The sequence below is a fragment of the Cydia splendana genome, chromosome 9 (genome assembly GCF_910591565.1).
Source record: "Cydia splendana chromosome 9, ilCydSple1.2, whole genome shotgun sequence".
Lineage (NCBI taxonomy): Eukaryota > Metazoa > Arthropoda > Insecta > Lepidoptera > Tortricidae > Cydia > Cydia splendana.
The window spans coordinates 20,976,715-20,997,727 of record NC_085968.1 but is presented as its reverse complement, the minus strand read 5'-3'; the positions used below and the strand labels follow the sequence as shown (position 1 = coordinate 20,997,727).

General features: G+C 37.6%; 3 protein-coding genes across 3 annotated transcripts in view; 1 reads left to right on the top strand and 2 right to left on the bottom strand.

The window, feature by feature from the left end:
* The window catches only part of LOC134793844 (neuropeptide FF receptor 1-like), a 62,671-nt gene extending 60,003 nt beyond the window's left edge, over positions 1-2,668 (top strand). The window contains exon 5 of the mRNA XM_063765562.1: positions 2,364-2,668. Coding sequence (XP_063621632.1) covers positions 2,364-2,543 — 180 coding nt within the window. The 3' untranslated portion in view covers positions 2,544-2,668. The remainder of the gene's footprint in view (positions 1-2,363) is intronic.
* Positions 2,669-7,198: 4,530 nt separating this feature from the next.
* Positions 7,199-7,701, bottom strand: LOC134794050 (insulin-related peptide 4-like). Its single transcript, XM_063765753.1, has one exon. It carries the CDS (start codon positions 7,569-7,571, stop codon positions 7,263-7,265), a length of 309 nt encoding a protein of 102 aa, XP_063621823.1. The 5' UTR covers positions 7,572-7,701; the 3' UTR covers positions 7,199-7,262.
* Positions 7,702-9,767: 2,066 nt separating this feature from the next.
* LOC134793800 (beta-1,3-glucan-binding protein-like) lies at positions 9,768-20,895 on the bottom strand. The gene is made up of 8 exons (XM_063765477.1): positions 20,846-20,895; positions 20,198-20,390; positions 19,538-19,692; positions 18,336-18,499; positions 17,529-17,780; positions 16,762-16,910; positions 15,861-15,962; positions 9,768-9,939 (listed from the first exon to the last, which is right to left on the bottom strand). Exons 2-8 carry the CDS (start codon positions 20,384-20,386, stop codon positions 9,823-9,825), a joined length of 1,128 nt encoding a protein of 375 aa, XP_063621547.1. The 5' UTR covers positions 20,387-20,390; positions 20,846-20,895; the 3' UTR covers positions 9,768-9,822.
* Between the last annotated feature and the right edge of the window lie 118 nt (positions 20,896-21,013).

The window sequence follows — 21,013 nt, the reverse complement described above, 5'->3', positions numbered from 1 at the left end:
TAAAATTTCTTCATTTTACTTACGTATATTGAGTCCATTATCAAGCATTGTGCATTACGACCTAAAACCATAATATCTGTAACTTTCAATATCGACGTATTTATTGATATAAAAAGAACTCGATATCTAACTCAATAGACTCGGAGACGCAAATGCTCTATTAAACTCAGATATAATATATACCGAGTTATTCATATACCGCAAAAAATTAAAATCCAAATTTCTTTATTTGCCTCTCTATCGCTCGAATAGGTAATATTGAGTCCAATTTTCCGTTGTTTTATAGTTTAGTTCTTATAATATTTCGAGCCCTTACCAACTTTAACTCACACACCCACTGAGAATATCTAATTTATCTCAGAAAATCTTCGACCTGATTCCATTAGACAATTTGGCGTATGAAATCCCTCGCGTGATTAAATCGCACGCTATGCGCAATCCCTCTTCTCCATACGTGATTACGGTGGCCAAAATGGCCTAAAAAAATAGAATATATTCTGTGAATAACAGAAAAATATTTACAATCATAAAATGAAATATAAATTTAAGCAAGTTACACTGACATAAATTCAAGAGACATCGAAAACGGAATGTTAGTGACATAATAAATAATATTATATTTAGGCATTGTAAAAACAGCAACACTCCTAACTGTACATCGATGGACCTTGTTACAAAAGGCATAAGGTCCACCGATGTACAGTTAACAGTGTGGGTGATGGTACTTAGAAGTCACTTTTAATCTCGTGCCACCCGTCATTTTTGTTGTCTTAGTTTTATATTTTATTTACGGCGAAAAATAAAAGAAATGTAGCATCACTACACGGATCATTATTTCAAACGATCTCAGTGGGTGGCGCGAAAACAAACAATTTACTCTCCAATAACAGTATTTCTATTTGTTCCTTCGAACTGTGGCCAATCCTCCAATACAAAGTTGACAAAAACTCGCTCAATCTTCAACTATATATATACCGAACTGATTTCCGTGCTCACTACACAAACATGCTGTTTTGCAGAAATTTTTGTTACTTTATGTTTAACTTCTGAAAAATATTGTTGCTTTTTTTGTTAGCTATTTATTAGCGAATTTCCTGTTAAGGGGCCGTCTATTACGGGCTTTGCATATTTATTTAAGTGGTAGCCATTACAAAAATTAAGTGTAGCTGAAAACGTTTTAAATGTAATTTTAATATTTGAAGTAGACATTTTTATTTCTTAGATGTTTACCTTTAATCTACTTATAATGATATTTTTCCAAAATGTTCGTAGTATCATCCTATATCCTTTATAATTTTAAACCTCTGAAAACCCTAAAGCGGGCCTTTTATCTACATATATTTATGTAATAGTACATAATTATATCTCTTTATATCCCTTATATTTAAATCAATGTGGAGAAGACTGGCATATACAATTTCTTGCAGGGAAGACTGTCATAGACAAACACCTCTTATAATTATTAGTCATATTTGTATACGTATGTCGCTCAGACCAAGGCTCGGAACCGGTTTTTTTTTTAATCCCAAAATAGCCCAATATTTTTAATTCTCTTATACTTTTTCCGTAGGACAGAATCATGAATTTAGGTAACGACTTCGTATTATTAGATTGACCCATCTAATATGAAATAATGAACCAAAGAACGGAAAATAATGTAATAATACCGGTATTGTTTGTACGAATAAAAACCGGTTCCGAGCCTTGGCTCAGACACATTCAGGAAGGAAGAGCATTACTCCTTCAGCTCTACCGACCTTCTGTAAGTATGTTTACGCAAAAGTTAAAGCGACGAAATAGCTTCTAGAAGGTCTTCCCTTATTGGCGGTCTTCTCCACACGGACTTTAGAAGAATCCTTTATTCAGTTGCGTTGGTTTTAATGCGTGGAATACTACGCAAATATATGATGTAAATAGAAATTTGAATAATAAAAATTCAGTGAGACTCAGGCATTTAATATATTTGAACGAATCATTTCAGTCCTAAACCCAAAAAATACATAGTATAAAATGGTGTAAAATACATCTCGGCTGTGCTGCTCATGTATGGTGACTTCGTCCTCTTTATTAACGCTTCATAAAGAATGACTCACGCTAGACCGAGCCGTGCCCGGGCCGGGACTCCGACATATCATTTTCTATGACGGCTGATCGGTGATCACGTGCTTTCTATAGAAAACGAAGCTCTGGAAGCTCCGGCCCGGTCTAGCGTGAGTCAACCTTAATGTGATGTGATATCTGTCACACATACACACAGCTGTGTAGTCTCTGAGTGGTTCCAAATGCATAAGCCAACGTAGCTGATCTCACCTGTAAACCCAGCTTCGCCAACTCTAATCACACCGACATCGACATAATTCCAGATGCAGGGCTTAAGACAAAAATCCAACACGTCTAGCGGTCGCACTCGCACTACTGTCACGTTCCGCAGCAGCAACAACCAGAAGCCGTGTGCCCCGAGCATCCAGTACGGGAAGGTAGCCCGCACCACCTCGCTAAAGGACAACGGCTGGAGAGGCGAGAAAACTCCACAGTTCCTGTAAAAAGGCGTAGGAGAACGTACGTCACGTTTGACGTTGATGTTTAGGCGTTTAAGGTGTGTTTCCTTGCTTGACTGCAAAATAGATCATGTCTGTATGTCCTTGGAATAGCCTTAAATGTAGCAAAAGGGTGGAATCTCGTTTGGTGTCATGTGACAGGGTAGTGAACTTGTGCGACTTAGAATAAGAAATATCTACAAGACAAAAAGTTTAAGCGTCCGCTAGCTAGCGCGGGTACACGGGGCGGGCGCACGCACGCGGTTCCCATTGTCGGTAAAATCAGTCGCACGCGTCCGCGATAGTTAACGTTGCTCATGCTATTTTTGTTTAACCCTCTCACCCGGTCGTACATCCGCGCCAGCTAGCCGCTAGGACGCCCTAAGCGGTTAGAAAGATAAATTAGTTTTAAGTGCTAATATAGGTCTACCGTCAAGTGAGGTGGTTGGTTGAGATAAATGTCACTCTATAATTTTATTAGAAGTAAATATCTCGTGTGTGTTTTAAATTAAGTCAGGTAGTAAGAGTACCTACTTATAGTGTTAGTCAAATTATTTTATTTAATAATAAGAACTTCATTTCAAAAAGTTAATTTTGTACAATTTAATCGTCAATCAATCATTTGTATTCTAGTCATATTGCTTAGACATTTTGTAAATAATTGGGGAATTACAATTTATTTACAAATTAATTTTTAGAATCTACAAACTCAACCAACACGATTAATTATTACTTATACTTCTTTACCATCTCGGACAATTACCATTAGAATTCTCGACGAGAGCCTTTACGAGCTGTTGTGATGAAAAGAGTATTGTTAGGTACCCGTGTTATTGTTTCCATTCTTTCTCTAGTTTCTTTGACCTTATTTTACATAATTATGAGCCGTTTCACGTCATAAGACATGATTGATGTATTCTAACTTAACGTGTCCTTGTTCGTTCTATCGTTTGGGATCAAAGAATCTTGAAGTACCTATATGTTTTTTTATTAAACTTTGCACATATTTATTTAGGATCGGACCTTACGTTGGTACTTTGTAAGGCGTAACCTGCGACCTTTTTTGGCAGGCGCGCAACGTACTATGATTTACATTTCTATTCGATTATTGCTGAAGTTTGCATATTTTGTTCGCTAGAATAGCATCTGATGGCCTGGGTTTATAAATTAAATCTGTGCCTCCAGTGTAAAAGGGTTAAACTCAAAAAATGAAATTTTATGTATGGCCGAAAAACGTTTCAAACCGTGTTTTCTCTGCATTGTTTCTAAAAAAAATTAGGTTTTTGTTTTTAGTTTAGATAGTTTAAGTCGTGAATTATAATTTGTCATTTAAATTAACCTGACTTATTTGAAAGTAACGGAAATATTGGCTTTCAAAAACAACTTATATCCCTTTTCACAAAAATTATGAATGTGTGAAAAGGTTAAACTGCACTTTCTCTAGTGGTGCTAAAATCTGTTTGAACTTTTGTATTGTGTAAAGAAACCATTTTGGGAACTAAATATTGCATTTTTTGTAGATTGATGGTAAAAAAAAAAACCAAAAAGAATAATATCAATGTAATTAAAGAGTGACTTTAATATATTTAATTACTCTGTTGAAATTGTTAATGGTTACTGAACCATTCACAATTTCAACAGAGTAATGTTGTGCTATAGTAGTGTTGTACTGACAACAGGGCAGTTGTACTTGTTTGTCTTACTTCCCCATCTTTGTTTTTTTTGTTATTGTTGCACAATTATTTCATAATCAGCCTTTTAGATGTCTTTTCTTCTACAGGACTTACTTTTTGATATTTGACTTCCACCGTTTTGCACAACATTGACCAACTAAAAAAAAATATATGGAAAGGAATCTAAGTGAACATTAACCATAATCATTAACTCAATTTAGCGAAACGAGATGGTGAAAAACGGTCAAAGTAAATTATTTATACCCCTTTACACATCATGACGTCTTAAAAAATGTTTGTAAATAATAAAAAAACTTCGTTTTACCGTCATTCACGAACTAGACTCGGTAGTTGAAATAGATCTAAGTGAATTTTGATTTCTTTACACCAAATGTTTCTTGAAATGTATTTTATTCACTAAGATTAAACTTTACTTTAACCATCGTTCGTAACACGATTCTTAAGTAAAAAAAATTTTAAACGAGATTATATAAAAATAAATAGTTTTGAACATAATGGTTGTGATTTTTGGCAAAGTTTAATCCTTTTGCACAATCGATATCTCAGCAATTAGAAGTCATAGGGCAGTGGGTTTCAGCACAAAAGATGTAGTTTCATGAAATAAACCTTTTACTGGCAAAATTTGTAATTTGGACAAACTCGAGTTTAACCCTTTTACACTGGAGGCACAGAAATGTACTTGTATAGGTTTTACAACCGATTCCATAAGCTCAAAATAAGTCTTAAACTCAAATTACCGTAGCGATGATTCCTTACATAACTTGCAAGTAATAAAATACTTATTTAATTCAATTCTACAATTGAATTTATCATATGGTTCGAACGAGCTTAAAATATAATTAAATAATTATAATATAATATTAAGGCTTTCTTTTCTCGACTTTTAAAGTCGAGATCTTGTCTATGTTCTGCCCTGAGACACTCAGGGAAGATATAAAATATATTTGTATATTATTATTATGTGTTTTCTAAATTATTTGCACAACGATTTATTACGTATATAGGTAGGTACGTAATTGTTAATCTGTCCTTACATAATGTATAAATGTTTCTATACGATATTTCTGAATGTAAGTACATAATGTTTTATTACATTTTGCACATACTTATGTACTTACTACATAAAAAAAAACATTACAATTCGATTGTATGATAACTTGATAACCTATCGTAATCGCCTTCTAGTTAATGTGTAAATAAATTATTTAGGTGTAATGTAAGTTAGTTTTATTGTACCAAGAGCTAGGTATGTAGCCGCCGTGCAGGTCAGCATCACGACGACTCAAATAAAAAGCTTCGATTTGTAGTAAACTGATATATTCTTCCAATAGGTACTGATTTACAAGCGTTTGATTGCCAAAACGCTTAAATGCAGAAAGTGGTTGATAGTATGGAGGTTGATGAAAGAGTGATTTGCATGATTTGAAACAGTTTGGTTTTAAATTTAGTTGCCTCTAATTGGCCTCGATAGATGTGGAGCACTGCTATTGGTGCTTTTAAAAAAGCTTCCGGATACTAGCCGAGCCCGACGGCTGTGTTTAGCTCAGTTTAGCTACTGCTTTAGGAGTATATTGAGGTTTTATTTGTACAATTAAAAAGTTGCGTTCGCAACATAATTATGTCATCGAAAAGTATGTTTTTTTAATAAATCACTATTAACCATAAACCACACATACCTTTTTTAAATACCTTGATAATTATAACTGAGGAAACATAATTTAGGAAAAATCTTTCTTTGTTAACCCTTTACCAGGCTAAGGGACATATATTTCCCACATACGGCACTTCAAACATGTGTTCTATTTTCAAAAAATAACACTGACATTCGATTGTCATTTTTGAAAGGTCAGCCTGGTAAAGGGTTAACATCTTACCACTATGAAATGTTATATATTTTATTTAATATTTTGTTGTGGATTCATTTTTTCGATGTATAAAATACTAAAACTTAACTTATATATTTCTTACTGTATAGGCTATTTATTTATCAATACATTTTAAGGAATTTGTAAAAAAAACGAATGATAAAATACATAACACGGGTTTGTAAAAAATATACGTAATAGTGATTATAGCATATACAAAAATAAAATTAAGTAGGCGCACGTATCTAGTCAATCGTATTTTAATGAATGTATTTGATTAAACATTAATTGTATCGAATCATAACATAAAACACTCTGATGATGTACCTAAAGAAATTATTTATAAAGAGAATAAAGTGCAAATTTATAGAACTATAAATTGTCTTCCTTTTTTATAGAACTATAAATGTAGTAGTCTTCTTAAATTTAATTGTCTTTGATCACCTTTGACATTACAAGGTTCTAATTTATATAAGGTGCGTTGGGATAAGTTTGAAAGTGTTTTTTCATAAAGGGTAAGATAAAAAGTCGCCCGTAATGCTTCGGTATAAGGACGATTTTTTGACTTACCCCTTCAAAAAAAAACCCTTCACTTACCCCAACGCATCTTAATCCTAACCCAAAAATATTTTGTAGGCAATAAAAAAAATCGTGTACAGATTACACGTATATAACATAAGGTTATAACAATCATAATAATGAATCGTTTTATGGACTTACATTACAAAGCCCTAAACCCTATTGTACAAAATAAATAAAAAAATATCTGTGGTTCATTCAAAATCTTTTATTTCACTGACATTTGCAACTTATCTGGCAGAGAAATTAATACTTACTAAAAAGTTTCTAAAGACAGATAACATATTCGAAGTTTTGTTTTAACAGCTTGTGTAGATTTACATGAAAGTGAGTTGTAAGAATTAGATTTTTCTATTTAGTAAGTAGTCTTGTATTCTCCTTTCGCAGCAGTAAGTAACCGAGTTATAAAATAGAGTCTAAAATAAATAAAGGGTCCAGTGGTTTGGCACTCTTAACAGTATGGAACAACTTGATTCCTGACCCACTGTTAAACCTTTTCACATTTACGTATTATCATATTCCTTTCTGAGTAGTTGTGAAGCCTCTATTTATAACTCTCTATCAGCTGCCCATAGCCATCGGCAATTCTAGCAGTAAGTCATCATCTCTTCCACCGTACACGGCTTGTCGCAGCACTCCGTGACAATTCCGACTGACTTCTTGCCTCTGACACCATTCAGTCTCTGAGCTGTGGAATCTGCCAGCCAAGGTGAAATGTACTGTGATCCGAAGTCATAAAACTCACTGTGCGGTGATCGTTTTTCTTGACTGTAGTATTTCTCATAACAAAGCCCCGCCAAGGTCCTCGATAGTTGTCTCCCGCAGTATATCTGAGCCGAATCTTCAGCTGCCACAATAGTTACGATGACCAAGAGGATTGCTACCTGGATCTTCATGGTTGATGTTTGTTGGAAGGGTAGTTCGAGACTGTGTTGAGTGATTAAATTACAGCCCTTTTATACTACACATTCTTCATTATTATTCAGTATTTAATGTGGGATGAGTTTTATGAGCCTGGTTAATGAGATGAGACGTAGGTATGTAGGACGTCTAAAATGTGTCACTACTTATGACGTCGATTATTACATGGAGAATATTATAATATATAAAGCGTAGGAAAATGTGAACATGTCTAAAAATAACTCTCAGTGTCGTCTATTTTACCACCTCGTATCCGTTACTAAGACCAGCTAAGACGAAAGTGGAGGACCCGCGCGAAATCGCCTTTTCATACAAACGTAGTCCTCATTTACCTCTTTGGATATGTATGTAAATATTATTGAAAATATTTTGACACAATTTGTTGTATATCAACCACAGCTGCCCCTACGTTTGCATTTTCGCTCCTAAATTTTACCATAATCAAAAAATCGAAAAAAAAACAAACGTAGGGGCATAGCAATGTTTAATGTACATCCAGTAGTTAAATAAATAAATAATAAATAAATATTATAGGACATTCTTACACAGATTGACCAAGTCACCACAATAAGCTCAAGAAGGCTTGTGTTGTGGGTACTCAGACAACGATATATATAATACATAAATACTTCAATACATAGAAAACAACCATGACTCAGGAACAAATACCTGTGTCATCACACTAATAAATGCCCTTACTGGGATTCGAACCCAGGACCATCGGCTTCGCAGGCAGGGTCACTACCCACTAGGACAGACCGGTCGTCAATAGTAGTTATTTAATAAGTTATTAATTTAATGCATACAAACTTAATATATAGATACCTAACTATAAGTAAACCATAATTTAATTACTAACCTATACAACTTAAAAACTAAATCTAAACATAAGTAAATAAAACGAATCTTAAAATAAATAACTACAAACTATTCCCCTCCGTAATTGTGCCGTTAGATGCTGACAGCATTTCCTCGCTGTATCGCAATTCTTTGTGCGTACATCCAATTATGTAAAAATATTTTCCATAATGTCAATATCCAGAGAGGAAAAGGGGACTACGTTTGTACGGAGAAACGGGCGTCCCTTTACTCTTAACATTTTCCTTATTCCTGGAGATGTGTCACGATTTATTTGTGCGTAACATTTATAAACGAGTAGTGCGTTATTTGTACAGTCACCTGCAATAATCACAACGAAGGCCGCAAAAATATGTAACACGCTCTTATTCCGCGCTACAAATACGATCGTGTCATATATTTATGCAGCCTTCGTTGTTTAACATATAAACAGGCCTATTCGGATTTCGAGATAATACAAGATCTTGAAACGATTTAGAGATCAACTAGATCTACATTAGATATCGACTAGATGTGACTTGGATATCTAAGTCATAACTTGTCGAAATCGTTCAACAGGACCTTCAGAATCGCGGAAACGTCAAATTTGACATATCTATCTTACAAATATCTTTAAATTATCCGTATCGTAACTTGTTGAAGTCTAGTAGAAATCTAATTAATTTTCCGAATCGAGCCGTATGGCAGCTGGTGACTGTACACTCATTGCTAAATTAGAAATTACTTAATAACGTCAAAAAAGTGCAATTATTTTCGGTAGCAGCGCCCTTATATATAATGTATTATGTCAAATAGGTACCATCGCAATCGCTCCTGTCGGCAGATAACAGTGTTGGCAAAGAAAATCCTGAAATTGATGATATTTAGGTAATTGTGAAAAATAATCGAGAGTAAATTGTATTTGTATTTATTTACAGTATTTCGTAGGTACATTTTGAATCTGTGATAAATGTATTTTTACACACAGCTACCGGTGTGCTGGTAACGGAAAGTTTCCAAAATCGTAAAATGTTCCATATGGGACGTTCCAAAATTTCTTTGTATAATAAAAATAGATTTTTTAGAGTCAGAACAAGATAAGTCTACAACGATTCTGATAGCACACACGGTGCAAGTGTTATTTTAAACGTCAAACTTCTATAAAAATTATGACTAATAATAATACTTGCACTTGCACTGCGTAGGTATTTGGTAGGTATGCTATCAAAATCGTTGCAGACTTTTCTTGGTCTAATTCTAGCAATGTTCCAATTATTCGGAGTCTTTCCGCAAATTACACATCTGAACACAGCGCGCTGAGGAGCTTGTAAGACGTGAGTTATCGACTTATCCTAATTATCACCCTTGCCCATTTGTGAAGAAAGAAGGTTAGAGAGCCCAGACGCGCACGTAGTCGACCTGCAGAGAGGCGTCCTGACCGTCATTCACATCCAGGTTCCAGGTCGGCAGCCAAGCATTCTGAGCGAGCCAGAAGTCTGTAAAAGCCTGAAATTTAAAAAAATAGAATATTAGGGCCCATACTGCCGTATTCGAACTTCAAGATATTCACAAGAGACGACACGTACTAGATCCATTCTAGATACGTTATAGTTTAGATATCAACTAGTTCTCTTTTGCAGCGCAATTCGGGCAACCAATGTCACTTTTACGTTAGATAGAGTAAGATATCTATTAGATGTGAATTGAATCTCATCCTATGGAAATCGTTCAACAGTATCTCCAGAATCGCGCAAATGTCAAATTTGACAGGTTAGATCTTAAACATATCGTTATCGTATCTTGGTGATGTCTAATAGATGTCTATTTCAAGAGCTGGCAGCTTCCTCGCACAAAGAATAAGTATTGCGATACAGCGCGGAAATGCTGCCAGCATCTACGGCACCATTCCGCAGGATAGTTTGTAATTATTTATTTTTAGATTAGTTTTATTTATTTTTAGATTTAGTTTTTAAGTTTTTAGGTTAGTTATTTTATTATGTTTTAGGTATGGTATTATTTTGTTTCTTGGTATTAAGTTTGTATGCACTAATAAATAAATTTCAAAATCCGAATCGGGCCCATATAGTATTATTCAACTTCATGGCGATATTTATATTTCTAGCCTTTTCCATTTCGGATTGTCAACGTTTCGAAACAGTAAAAATACATCTTGCGCAAGTTAAGAAAAGTTTCAAAACAAATTACTAAATGTTCTTGGAAGTTTCAATAAAATTCCATAGCAAATATAATATATTACATAGGATAAAGATGGATAAAGCTATCCATAATACGCCAGCTGCCGGCTTATTATGTATACCTTTATCCATCTTTATCCTATGTAATATATTATATTTGCTATGGAATTTTATTGAAACTTCCAAGAACATTTAGTAATTTGTTTTGAAACTTTTCTTAACTTGCGCAAGATGTATTTTTACTGTTTCGAAACGTTGACAATCCGAAATGGAAAAGGCTAGAAATATAAATATCGCCATGAAGTTGAATAATACTATATGGGCCCGATTCGGATTTTGAAATTTATTTATTAGTGCATACAAACTTAATACCAAGAAACAAAATAATACCATACCTAAAACATAATAAAATAACTAACCTAAAAACTTAAAAACTAAATCTAAAAATAAATAAAACTAATCTAAAAATAAATAATTACAAACTATCCTGCGGAATGGTGCCGTAGATGCTGGCAGCATTTCCGCGCTGTATCGCAATACTTATTCTTTGTGCGAGGAAGCTGCCAGCTCTTGAAATAGACATCTATTAGACATCACCAAGATACGATAACGATATGTTTAAGATCTAACCTGTCAAATTTGACATTTGCGCGATTCTGGAGATACTGTTGAACGATTTCCATAGGATGAGATTCAATTCACATCTAATAGATATCTTACTCTATCTAACGTAAAAGTGACATTGGTTGCCCGAATTGCGCTGCAAAAGAGAACTAGTTGATATCTAAACTATAACGTATCTAGAATGGATCTAGTACGTGTCGTCTCTTGTGAATATCTTGAAGTTCGAATACGGCAGTATGGGCCCTAATATTCTATTTTTTTAAATTTCAGGCTTTTACAGACTTCTGGCTCGCTCAGAATGCTTGGCTGCCGACCTGGAACCTGGATGTGAATGACGGTCAGGACGCCTCTCTGCAGGTCGACTACGTGCGCGTCTGGGCTCTCTAACCTTCTTTCTTCACAAATGGGCAAGGGTGATAATTAGGATAAGTCGATAACTCACGTCTTACAAGCTCCTCAGCGCGCTGTGTTCAGATGTGTAATTTGCGGAAAGACTCCGAATAATTGGAACATTGCTAGAATTAGACCAAGAAAAGTCTGCAACGATTTTGATAGCATACCTACCAAATACCTACGCAGTGCAAGTGCAAGTATTATTATTAGTCATAATTTTTATAGAAGTTTGACGTTTAAAATAACACTTGCACCGTGTGTGCTATCAGAATCGTTGTAGACTTATCTTGTTCTGACTCTAAAAAATCTATTTTTATTATACAAAGAAATTTTGGAACGTCCCATATGGAACATTTTACGATTTTGGAAACTTTCCGTTACCAGCACACCGGTAGCTGTGTGTAAAAATACATTTATCACAGATTCAAAATGTACCTACGAAATACTGTAAATAAATACAAATACAATTTACTCTCGATTATTTTTCACAATTACCTAAATATCATCAATTTCAGGATTTTCTTTGCCAACACTGTTATCTGCCGACAGGAGCGATTGCGATGGTACCTATTTGACATAATACATTATATATAAGGGCGCTGCTACCGAAAATAATTGCACTTTTTTGACGTTATTAAGTAATTTCTAATTTAGCAATGAGTGTACAGTCACCAGCTGCCATACGGCTCGATTCGGAAAATTAATTAGATTTCTACTAGACTTCAACAAGTTACGATACGGATAATTTAAAGATATTTGTAAGATAGATATGTCAAATTTGACGTTTCCGCGATTCTGAAGGTCCTGTTGAACGATTTCGACAAGTTATGACTTAGATATCCAAGTCACATCTAGTCGATATCTAATGTAGATCTAGTTGATCTCTAAATCGTTTCAAGATCTTGTATTATCTCGAAATCCGAATAGGCCTGTTTATATGTTAAACAACGAAGGCTGCATAAATATATGACACGATCGTATTTGTAGCGCGGAATAAGAGCGTGTTACATATTTTTGCGGCCTTCGTTGTGATTATTGCAGGTGACTGTACAAATAACGCACTACTCGTTTATAAATGTTACGCACAAATAAATCGTGACACATCTCCAGGAATAAGGAAAATGTTAAGAGTAAAGGGACGCCCGTTTCTCCGTACAAACGTAGTCCCCTTTTCCTCTCTGGATATTGACATTATGGAAAATATTTTTACATAATTGGATGTACGCACAAAGAATTGCGATACAGCGAGGAAATGCTGTCAGCATCTAACGGCACAATTACGGAGGGGAATAGTTTGTAGTTATTTATTTTAAGATTCGTTTTATTTACTTATGTTTAGATTTAGTTTTAGGTATGGTATTATTTTGTTTCTTGGTATTAAGTTTGTATGCACTAATAAATAAATTTCAAAATCCGAATCGGGCCCATATAGTATTATTCAACTTCATGGCGATATTTATATTTCTAGCCTTTTCCATTTCGGATTGTCAACGTTTCGAAACAGTAAAAATACATCTTGCGCAAGTTAAGAAAAGTTTCAAAACAAATTACTAAATGTTCTTGGAAGTTTCAATAAAATTCCATAGCAAATATAATATATTACATAGGATAAAGATGGATAAAGCTATCCATAATACGCCAGCTGCCGGCTTATTATGTATACCTTTATCCATCTTTATCCACGTGATAAAAAACTGTCACTTTTTAACACCGTGGGGTGACGGACACCGTTTTATCACGCTGTCACGTAGACAAGAACGACCATCATATCCGTACTGAAAACCAGTGTGGTGTCTGTGATGCGACTTTATGGAACAGAGCGCTCAGCGGCATTTTTAACCGACTTCCAAATCTCAAAGAAGGAGGTTAGCAATTCGGTTATATAATTTTTTTTTTTTATGTTTGTTACTCCATATCTCCGTCATCACTGGACCGATTTTGAAAATTCTTTTTTTGATTGTATATATGCATACAGATTGGTCCCGTTTTTGTCAAAACCCAGTTCTGATGATGGGATCCATGAGGAATCGAGGGAACTCCTCAAATCTGAAAGGCATATATATAGTGATTTTTAGGTTTTTATCAACAAATTAAGCATATACATCCAAAAAAGTGACATTTGATGAAGTGGAACTGCTGATGATAATCAGAACGGAACTCTTCAACGACGCATAGTTCACGTTTGGCGATTTGTCGTCTTCGTTATGTTTGTTAAGCAAGTTAAGTTTTTAATCCACATTTTTGTCAAGCTCGAGTTCTGATGATGGGATCCATGAGGAATCGAGGGAACTCCTCAAATATTAAAGGCAAACGTATCGATTTTTTTGTATTTTCATCATAAAATCAAGCATTTACATTAAAAACTGTCGCATTTGATGAAGTGGAACTGCTGATGATGACCAGAACAGAACTCTTCAACGACGCATAGGTTTGGTGATTTCTAATTTCGATTTTGACTTGGACTGTGACCCGGACTCGGACCCATAACCGGACTCATACCCGGATCCGGTTTGGACCCGGACCCGGACCTGGACTCGGACCCGGACCCGGACTCGGTCCCGGACTCGGACCCGGACTCGGACTCGGACTCGGACCCGGACTCGGAACCGAATTTGGAACCGGACTTGGACCCGGACTCGGACACGGACTCGGACACGGACTCGGACCAAGACTCGGACCCCGACTCGGACCCGGACTCGGACCTGGACTCGGAACCGGACTCGGACCCGGACTGGGACCCGGTGTCGGACCCGGGCTCGGACCCGGATTTGGGCACGGACTCGGAACCGAACTCGGACCCGGACTCGGACCCGGACTCGGACACGGACACGGACTCTGACCCGGACTCGGACCCGGATTTGGGCACGGACTCGGAACCGAACTCGGACCCGGACTCGGACTCGGACACGAACTTGGACTCGGAACCGGACTCGGACCCGGGGTCTCGGACCCGGACTCGGACCCGGATTTGGGCCCGGACTCGGAACCGAACTCGGACCCGGACCTGGACTCGGACCCCGACTCGGACCCGGACTCGGACCCGGACTCGGACCTGGACACGGAACCGGACTCGGACCCGGACTGGGACCCGGTGTTGTACCCGGACTCAGACCCAGATTTGGGCCCGGACTCGGAACCGAGCTCGGACCCAAACTCGGACCCGGACTCGGACCCGGACTTGGACCCGGACTCGGACCCGGACTGGGACCCGGGGTCTCGGACCCAGACTCGGACCCGGATTTGGGCCCGGACTCGGAACCGAACTCGGTTCCGGATCCGGACTCGGACCCGGACTCGGACCCGGACTCGGACTCGGACCCGGACTCAGACCAGGACCTTGAGCCGGAAAATCACTATGATACCTTAACAAAATAAACCACTATGATTACCTACCATAAAATGTAGGTATAAAGTATGATGATGCCAATCTTACTAGCCCCACCCGCTCAAACCCCCGTACACCGCATGCGCCGTTAAGTGGGTTAGGTTAGGTTTGAACTGCGATCCTCACATAAGGTTAGGTTAGAACTGCGAGCCTTACAGAAACGAAATGCTACTTGAAAAGTGGGTTTGATTAGGTTCGAACTGCGATCCTCACAGAACCGAACTGCTATCAGAGGAGTGGATTGGGTTAGGTTAGAACTACGACCCTTACAGAAGCGAAATGCTGGTAGAAAAGTGGGTGGTTTTACCTCCTTTTCTACATAGTGCACCATTTACAATAATCTTTTCACACCACCTGTTCGGAAAAGAGCTTTTTCTTCCCTGCTAGGAGGGATCAAAGTGGCACTTTTCTTCCCTGCTAGGAGGGATCAAAGTAACACTTTTCTGTTCTAGCACGCAATTTTTACATTTTTTTGCACATTATTTTTTTAGCTTAAATAATCTGTTTAAGCATCAGATTGTGTAAACACAATTTTGTTTTTTATTTTCCTCATAGTTGATGTGAAAAGCAGTATGTGTCACACGGTATCAAAATTATTTCGTCTTGGGCGTTAACACTTGAATCCCTCATTCATTACGCTCAGGATTCAATGTACGCCCTTGACGGAAATATATCATTTTGATCCCTTGTAACACAAACTACTATTCACCGGCTTTTTTGTTTTTTTTATTATTATGTATAATATATTACGCTAAGTAAATATTCTCTAATCTACTCTATTACATTCCATTCTACTCTATTGTAATATGTATGCTCGTGAAATAACTTACAGTAGGAGAGCCATTCCACCAAGGCTTGGGGGACGGGTTGGATGCGCCGTCAGGGAAGAATCCGTTGGTACCGCCGACAGCCAGGTTCATGATAATGTAGAACTAAAGCAAACAATAAAGAAACACTTATAAAAAGAACCAAGAAAATTATTTGTCGTTAATGGCACTAAGCGTTTTTGGTATTCTGAGAATCTGGTGCTTTGCGTGTAAAAAAATACATTCCGCGGAACGCCAAATGGCACTTTGCGAATTAGGTACTATGCGTCGAAAGGATCCATACATCTTATTGCAAAGACATAAGTTCTATCGACCGCTACTTAAGGTGCAGTGGGTCCAGCAAGCAGAGTTTTTTAAAAACGTAGCGCTTCTATTACATCATAATAGGTACGGTTGCCAAACACTATGAATAAATCTTGAGGACTTTCTCCTGTAACTTCATTAATTCAAAACCTGATTAAACAACTTTCGCTCAATAAAAAAAACACGAAGGTCTAAAATGCACCAAAAATAATTTGCAGCAAATTTTGCACAAGAGCTCTTTTAATAAGCTCTTTTCGCATGACATGAAAGCTTCTACAATGCGTAATGTTAGATTGAACTCATCGATTACTTTTATTTAGTTAAATATTAAGTACAATTCAATGACAATGATATCCACGGGCACGCACGGCCGTCCGCTCAGTGCTCAGCGAGCTGCGTTAGGAGAAGGACCAGGCCCCGTAGACAACATGATAACGCTCCGTAGTGATCGAAATGCGACTGTCACTATCGCACTAATATGGAAGAGTGATAGAAAGACACAAAGCGTTTCGTTGTCGTAGCGATTGCGATTGTAACCTTGGCTAGGCCGGCTAAACTCGCTGCAAGGTAGTGTCTGTTACTAGACTGGGTCTGAAAGTACCTTCTGGTCGAAAGGCGCCATCTTGGAGCCGTACCGCCAAGGATTGCTGATGTCCCGTCCTTGGCCGAAGCCGCCATACTCCCAGAACCCGCCATTGCCGGGAGTCACACGGCCCAGCTCCACGTCATCGATGCTGAACCTTAGGAAGTCTGGAAACAGAGAGCAGAGATTAGTTTAGTGAGATCTTATAATTTATTGAGACTATGTCCCCCGACATTCACATTTTACATAACAATTTGAAACTTCCAATATAGTCAAAACTTAGTTTAAGGAATAATAATAGAATGAGTTCCGCTCATATTAAAAATTATCAAAGGATGGGCCGTCAGATGACTTAAAGTTAGACCAAGATAAGTCTGCAACGATTTTGATAGCACACGCAGTGCAAGTGTTATTTTAAACGTCAAACTTCTATGAAATTATGACGTATACATTACACTTGCTTTGCACTGCGTGTGCTATCAAAATCGTTGCACTATATCTCGGTCTAACTATAAAATTGTGCTTGACCAGAGAGTTAGGTTACAAAGCCGACAACTTTTAAAGAAATGCAGTAAGCATGATTTTGTTATTTTGAGTTTCATTGCTGATCAAAGTCTTGCCTGATGTGTTTTCTGATCTTGTTTCAGATATGTAAATATATCAGGGTTATTTATAGTATTCATTGATAAAAATCTAAAATAAGAACGAGAAAGAAAATAATTTATTCGTCCTTGTCTACTTTTCTGATGGGTGTAACGTTAACAACACTGAAGTCAATTAGTTACCTGGCGTCCATTCAAGCTGATAGCGGTGGAAGTTACTATTGTACCCATTGGTATTCCTCCTGACCCAGTGAGCACGATCCCAGCTGTTCAGCTCAGGGTAGGGTCCGTAGTGCAGGGTCGAGCCGGCCTCTTGGGTGCCGATGTGGAGGCCGTTGTTTAGCATGTTGCGGTTGCCGCGGGACTCCACAAGGTCGATCTCGCCAGAGGAAGGCCAGGTGCCGTACACGTTGTGGGCGGGCATCAGCCAGATAGCTTTGAATGGAAAATTTCAGTTGGAGCAGGGGGTTACTGGTACAGTGGTTCAGGGTTAATAAGAGATTTTTAACAACTGGACCTATAATTAAACAATACAAACATAAATTGTATGTAACAAATATTTTTACGAAAATGTCGGTTTAGTAGAGATAGCTCGTACAAAAATTACAGGCGTTTTCTATAACTAGATTTTCTAAACTTGGGGCAGTGGTTTTGGGCCTTATACCGAAAATTTATTAAAAATCGTGAGAGGTTTAGATCTTATTTGCAACACATTTTGTAACTTAACCTGCAGCTGGAAGCGGAAGCAGGATCCTTGAGTATGACTTTTGAGGGTCCTTGTGTTAACTGAATATTGCAGTCGGAACTGTAAACCCTGGTATTTACCAATTATAACTTACATTTTGTTGTCAAAATCATCTACATATCCTTCTTGGCGCCCACCTCGACGCGTCCGTAGCGAAAGTTGAGCAACTTATTGACTGAGCTCAGGATCGATGATGATTGAACATTTGATTGATCCAACTATACCAATCAGATTACTGTATTTACCAGGCCACAGCCAGTCTCCAGCGGGCATCTTAGCGCGCACCTCGACGCGTCCATAGCGGAAGTTGAAGGAGTTGACGGTGCGCACACGCGCGCTCTTGATGGGGTTCAGTATGTTGGTGGGGGTTCCGGTGCGCTCGCAGCCCCACCATTGCGGGTTTGTACATCTGTGGAAAATGGGCTATATTAACTTAAAACGTCGCCATCGTGTGAACCAAATAAATATTTAGTTTTAGTAATATTTATTGACGCTAAAACAAAATATCTATGGGGCAGGCATCCTGTCCAAATCGGCCAACCCTCCACACAAAAGTCAGATTTTTTCACCTTAAACTTTTTTCCTTTGCTTAAACTTAAACGGATCACCACTTTTTTTGTTACACCTTATAAAAATCGTTCTTCTAGTCTAATACTTAGTATGCTCAATCTGTTGCACTTTATGAATAAGGCATTTTTATGTCTTATCCATAAAGCCAAAATTTCCCCTACCCACACACCTAATTAGGGCACGCCTAAATCGCTTATCTAAAATTAATGTAATTAAACAGATTACAGAGCAAAAATAATTACATACTTACGTCAGCAATTAACAATCGATTAATCTTGACCCCCGCTTTATTTTAGGGATGATAAGATTACTTAATGCGAATGAATATACGAGTCAACATTAAGATTTTTTTTAGAAGAAACCACGCTAAAAATAAGCAAATTCGGAAACCGAAAAGAAGAATTAAATTAGATTGCTTTTAATTTAGATAATTAGGTTTTATTTTCGTATTTAATATTTAGTTTTGGGACACTGAAAGAGCCGCCATTGCACATTCAAAGAGCCGAATGCGGCTCAAGAAAAACATTTTATTTGTATTACGTTAGCAGAGCAAATGCAGTGGTGGCCTCAGAAGGTGACAAGTTTTTTTAGTTAGCAGAAAGACAAAGGCCTCGCAAAGATCTTAGATGCTACGAAAATTCATGTGACTATATCTGTACATTGCTTAAGTTTCGATTGGCGTTTTCTATCATACAGGCAAATGGCTCTCTGCGAGTGCAGTGAGGAAGAGAGACCACTGATCATATCTTCCAACGCTGTCCCCTCCACTCTAATTCTGGACTAGCTGAAGATTTGGACTCAGTCACGCCTGAGTTGGTTACCTGGCTTAGCGACCTCAAAGCTGATGTACTCTGATTGGTCAATGCATGTTACTTACTGATCAGCAGGAGCTCCACCGTGAATGTTCAAAGTGCCGCTGGCAAGAAAGGCGTTGCCGAACTGGTTGGCTGTCAGCGAAGGCCTGATGAACAGGTTGCCGCTGTGCACGAACGAGTTGGTGCGGTTGTTACTGTAGTACTGGAACTCCCAGTTCTGAAAGATATTGAAGAAAAAATAATAATATGGAATTTTATCAAATTTTGATAATTGGAAAGAATCCCTATATTGACATTTTAAAGTTTCAGGAACCGTGTGTGTTGGAGGATCTCTAGTGATATACAAACACCCTCCACCCTAAATTCCGTTACAGTAGGGTCAAGGCGGAAACAGTGGCTCAGCTCGAACAGTGTCGCAGTCGCCGAAATATCGCCTCACTCGTGTTGAAATAAGGTTGAGTGAGCCACTGTACCCGGCTTTTTTCTACCGGGCCACTGTTCCCTCCTGGATCATATACCCAATTGGAGGCTCGTAAATTGAAACTTGACATCATCTGCCTCTTAGGTTCAGCTCCCTATCCAAAATCTGAAAGACTTTGAAACATTCTTACATCTCAAGTGTCCTCAAGTTTTCCTAATGACGCGAATTAAGTTCCTACTGCTGATGTTTCACGAACATCTTTTCTTTTATATAAAGGATCTAAATTTCAAGAATGACTTACACCTCCGCCGCCTAGCGTGTTCTCATGCTGCCACTTCTCAAGGTCGAACTCGTTGAACTCATCGCTGAAGATCAGATCGCCCGAGCAGACGGTTGCCGGAGCGTGTGACCCGCTCACGGTTGTGACGCTCGGCGTGCACGCCTTGCTGAGCGTTGCCAGCGCGGCAAACCAAAATAGTGACTCCCACATGGTGCTGACAAAAAAATCGCGGTTTGCACTCACTTAAGTTCACTTAATCCGTAACTGGCGGGAAAAATACAGTGTGACTTGAACTAGCCGGTCGGAGGCCTATAAAAGGCCGTCCATTCCATTATAAATATTATAATAATTATATGTATTTTGTTTTTGTTTTTTATGAGACAAATTAAAATCGCATTTATTTGTGTAGTTGAGTTATAAATAAGTGATATTAAAAAAGAGAGATATTGTTATATTTCAGGAAACTTATTTTGTCTGTATGATCAAACAGGAAATATACCTAGATCTTCCACAATAAAATTTCCTTTTCATTACAGTAATCATATTACAAAACGTTAATACATCGTTAACTCATGGAAAAAAAACTATGTTATAAGTAAACATGGTCGTGTTATTGTCCAGAAATACATCAATATTTAAGCCAAATTTTAAGATAACATAAAAACTCACCAGTTAAATCAAATCCAATTGCTGCACTGGCAATCTTATTGATATGAATTTCCTATTATTTATATACCGATTGAAAAGATGATATGATATGATATGATATTTATGTACTCGTACGAAAGGCCATTAGATTGCAATCTTGCAGAATCGAAAACAGCATAATATCCGTGA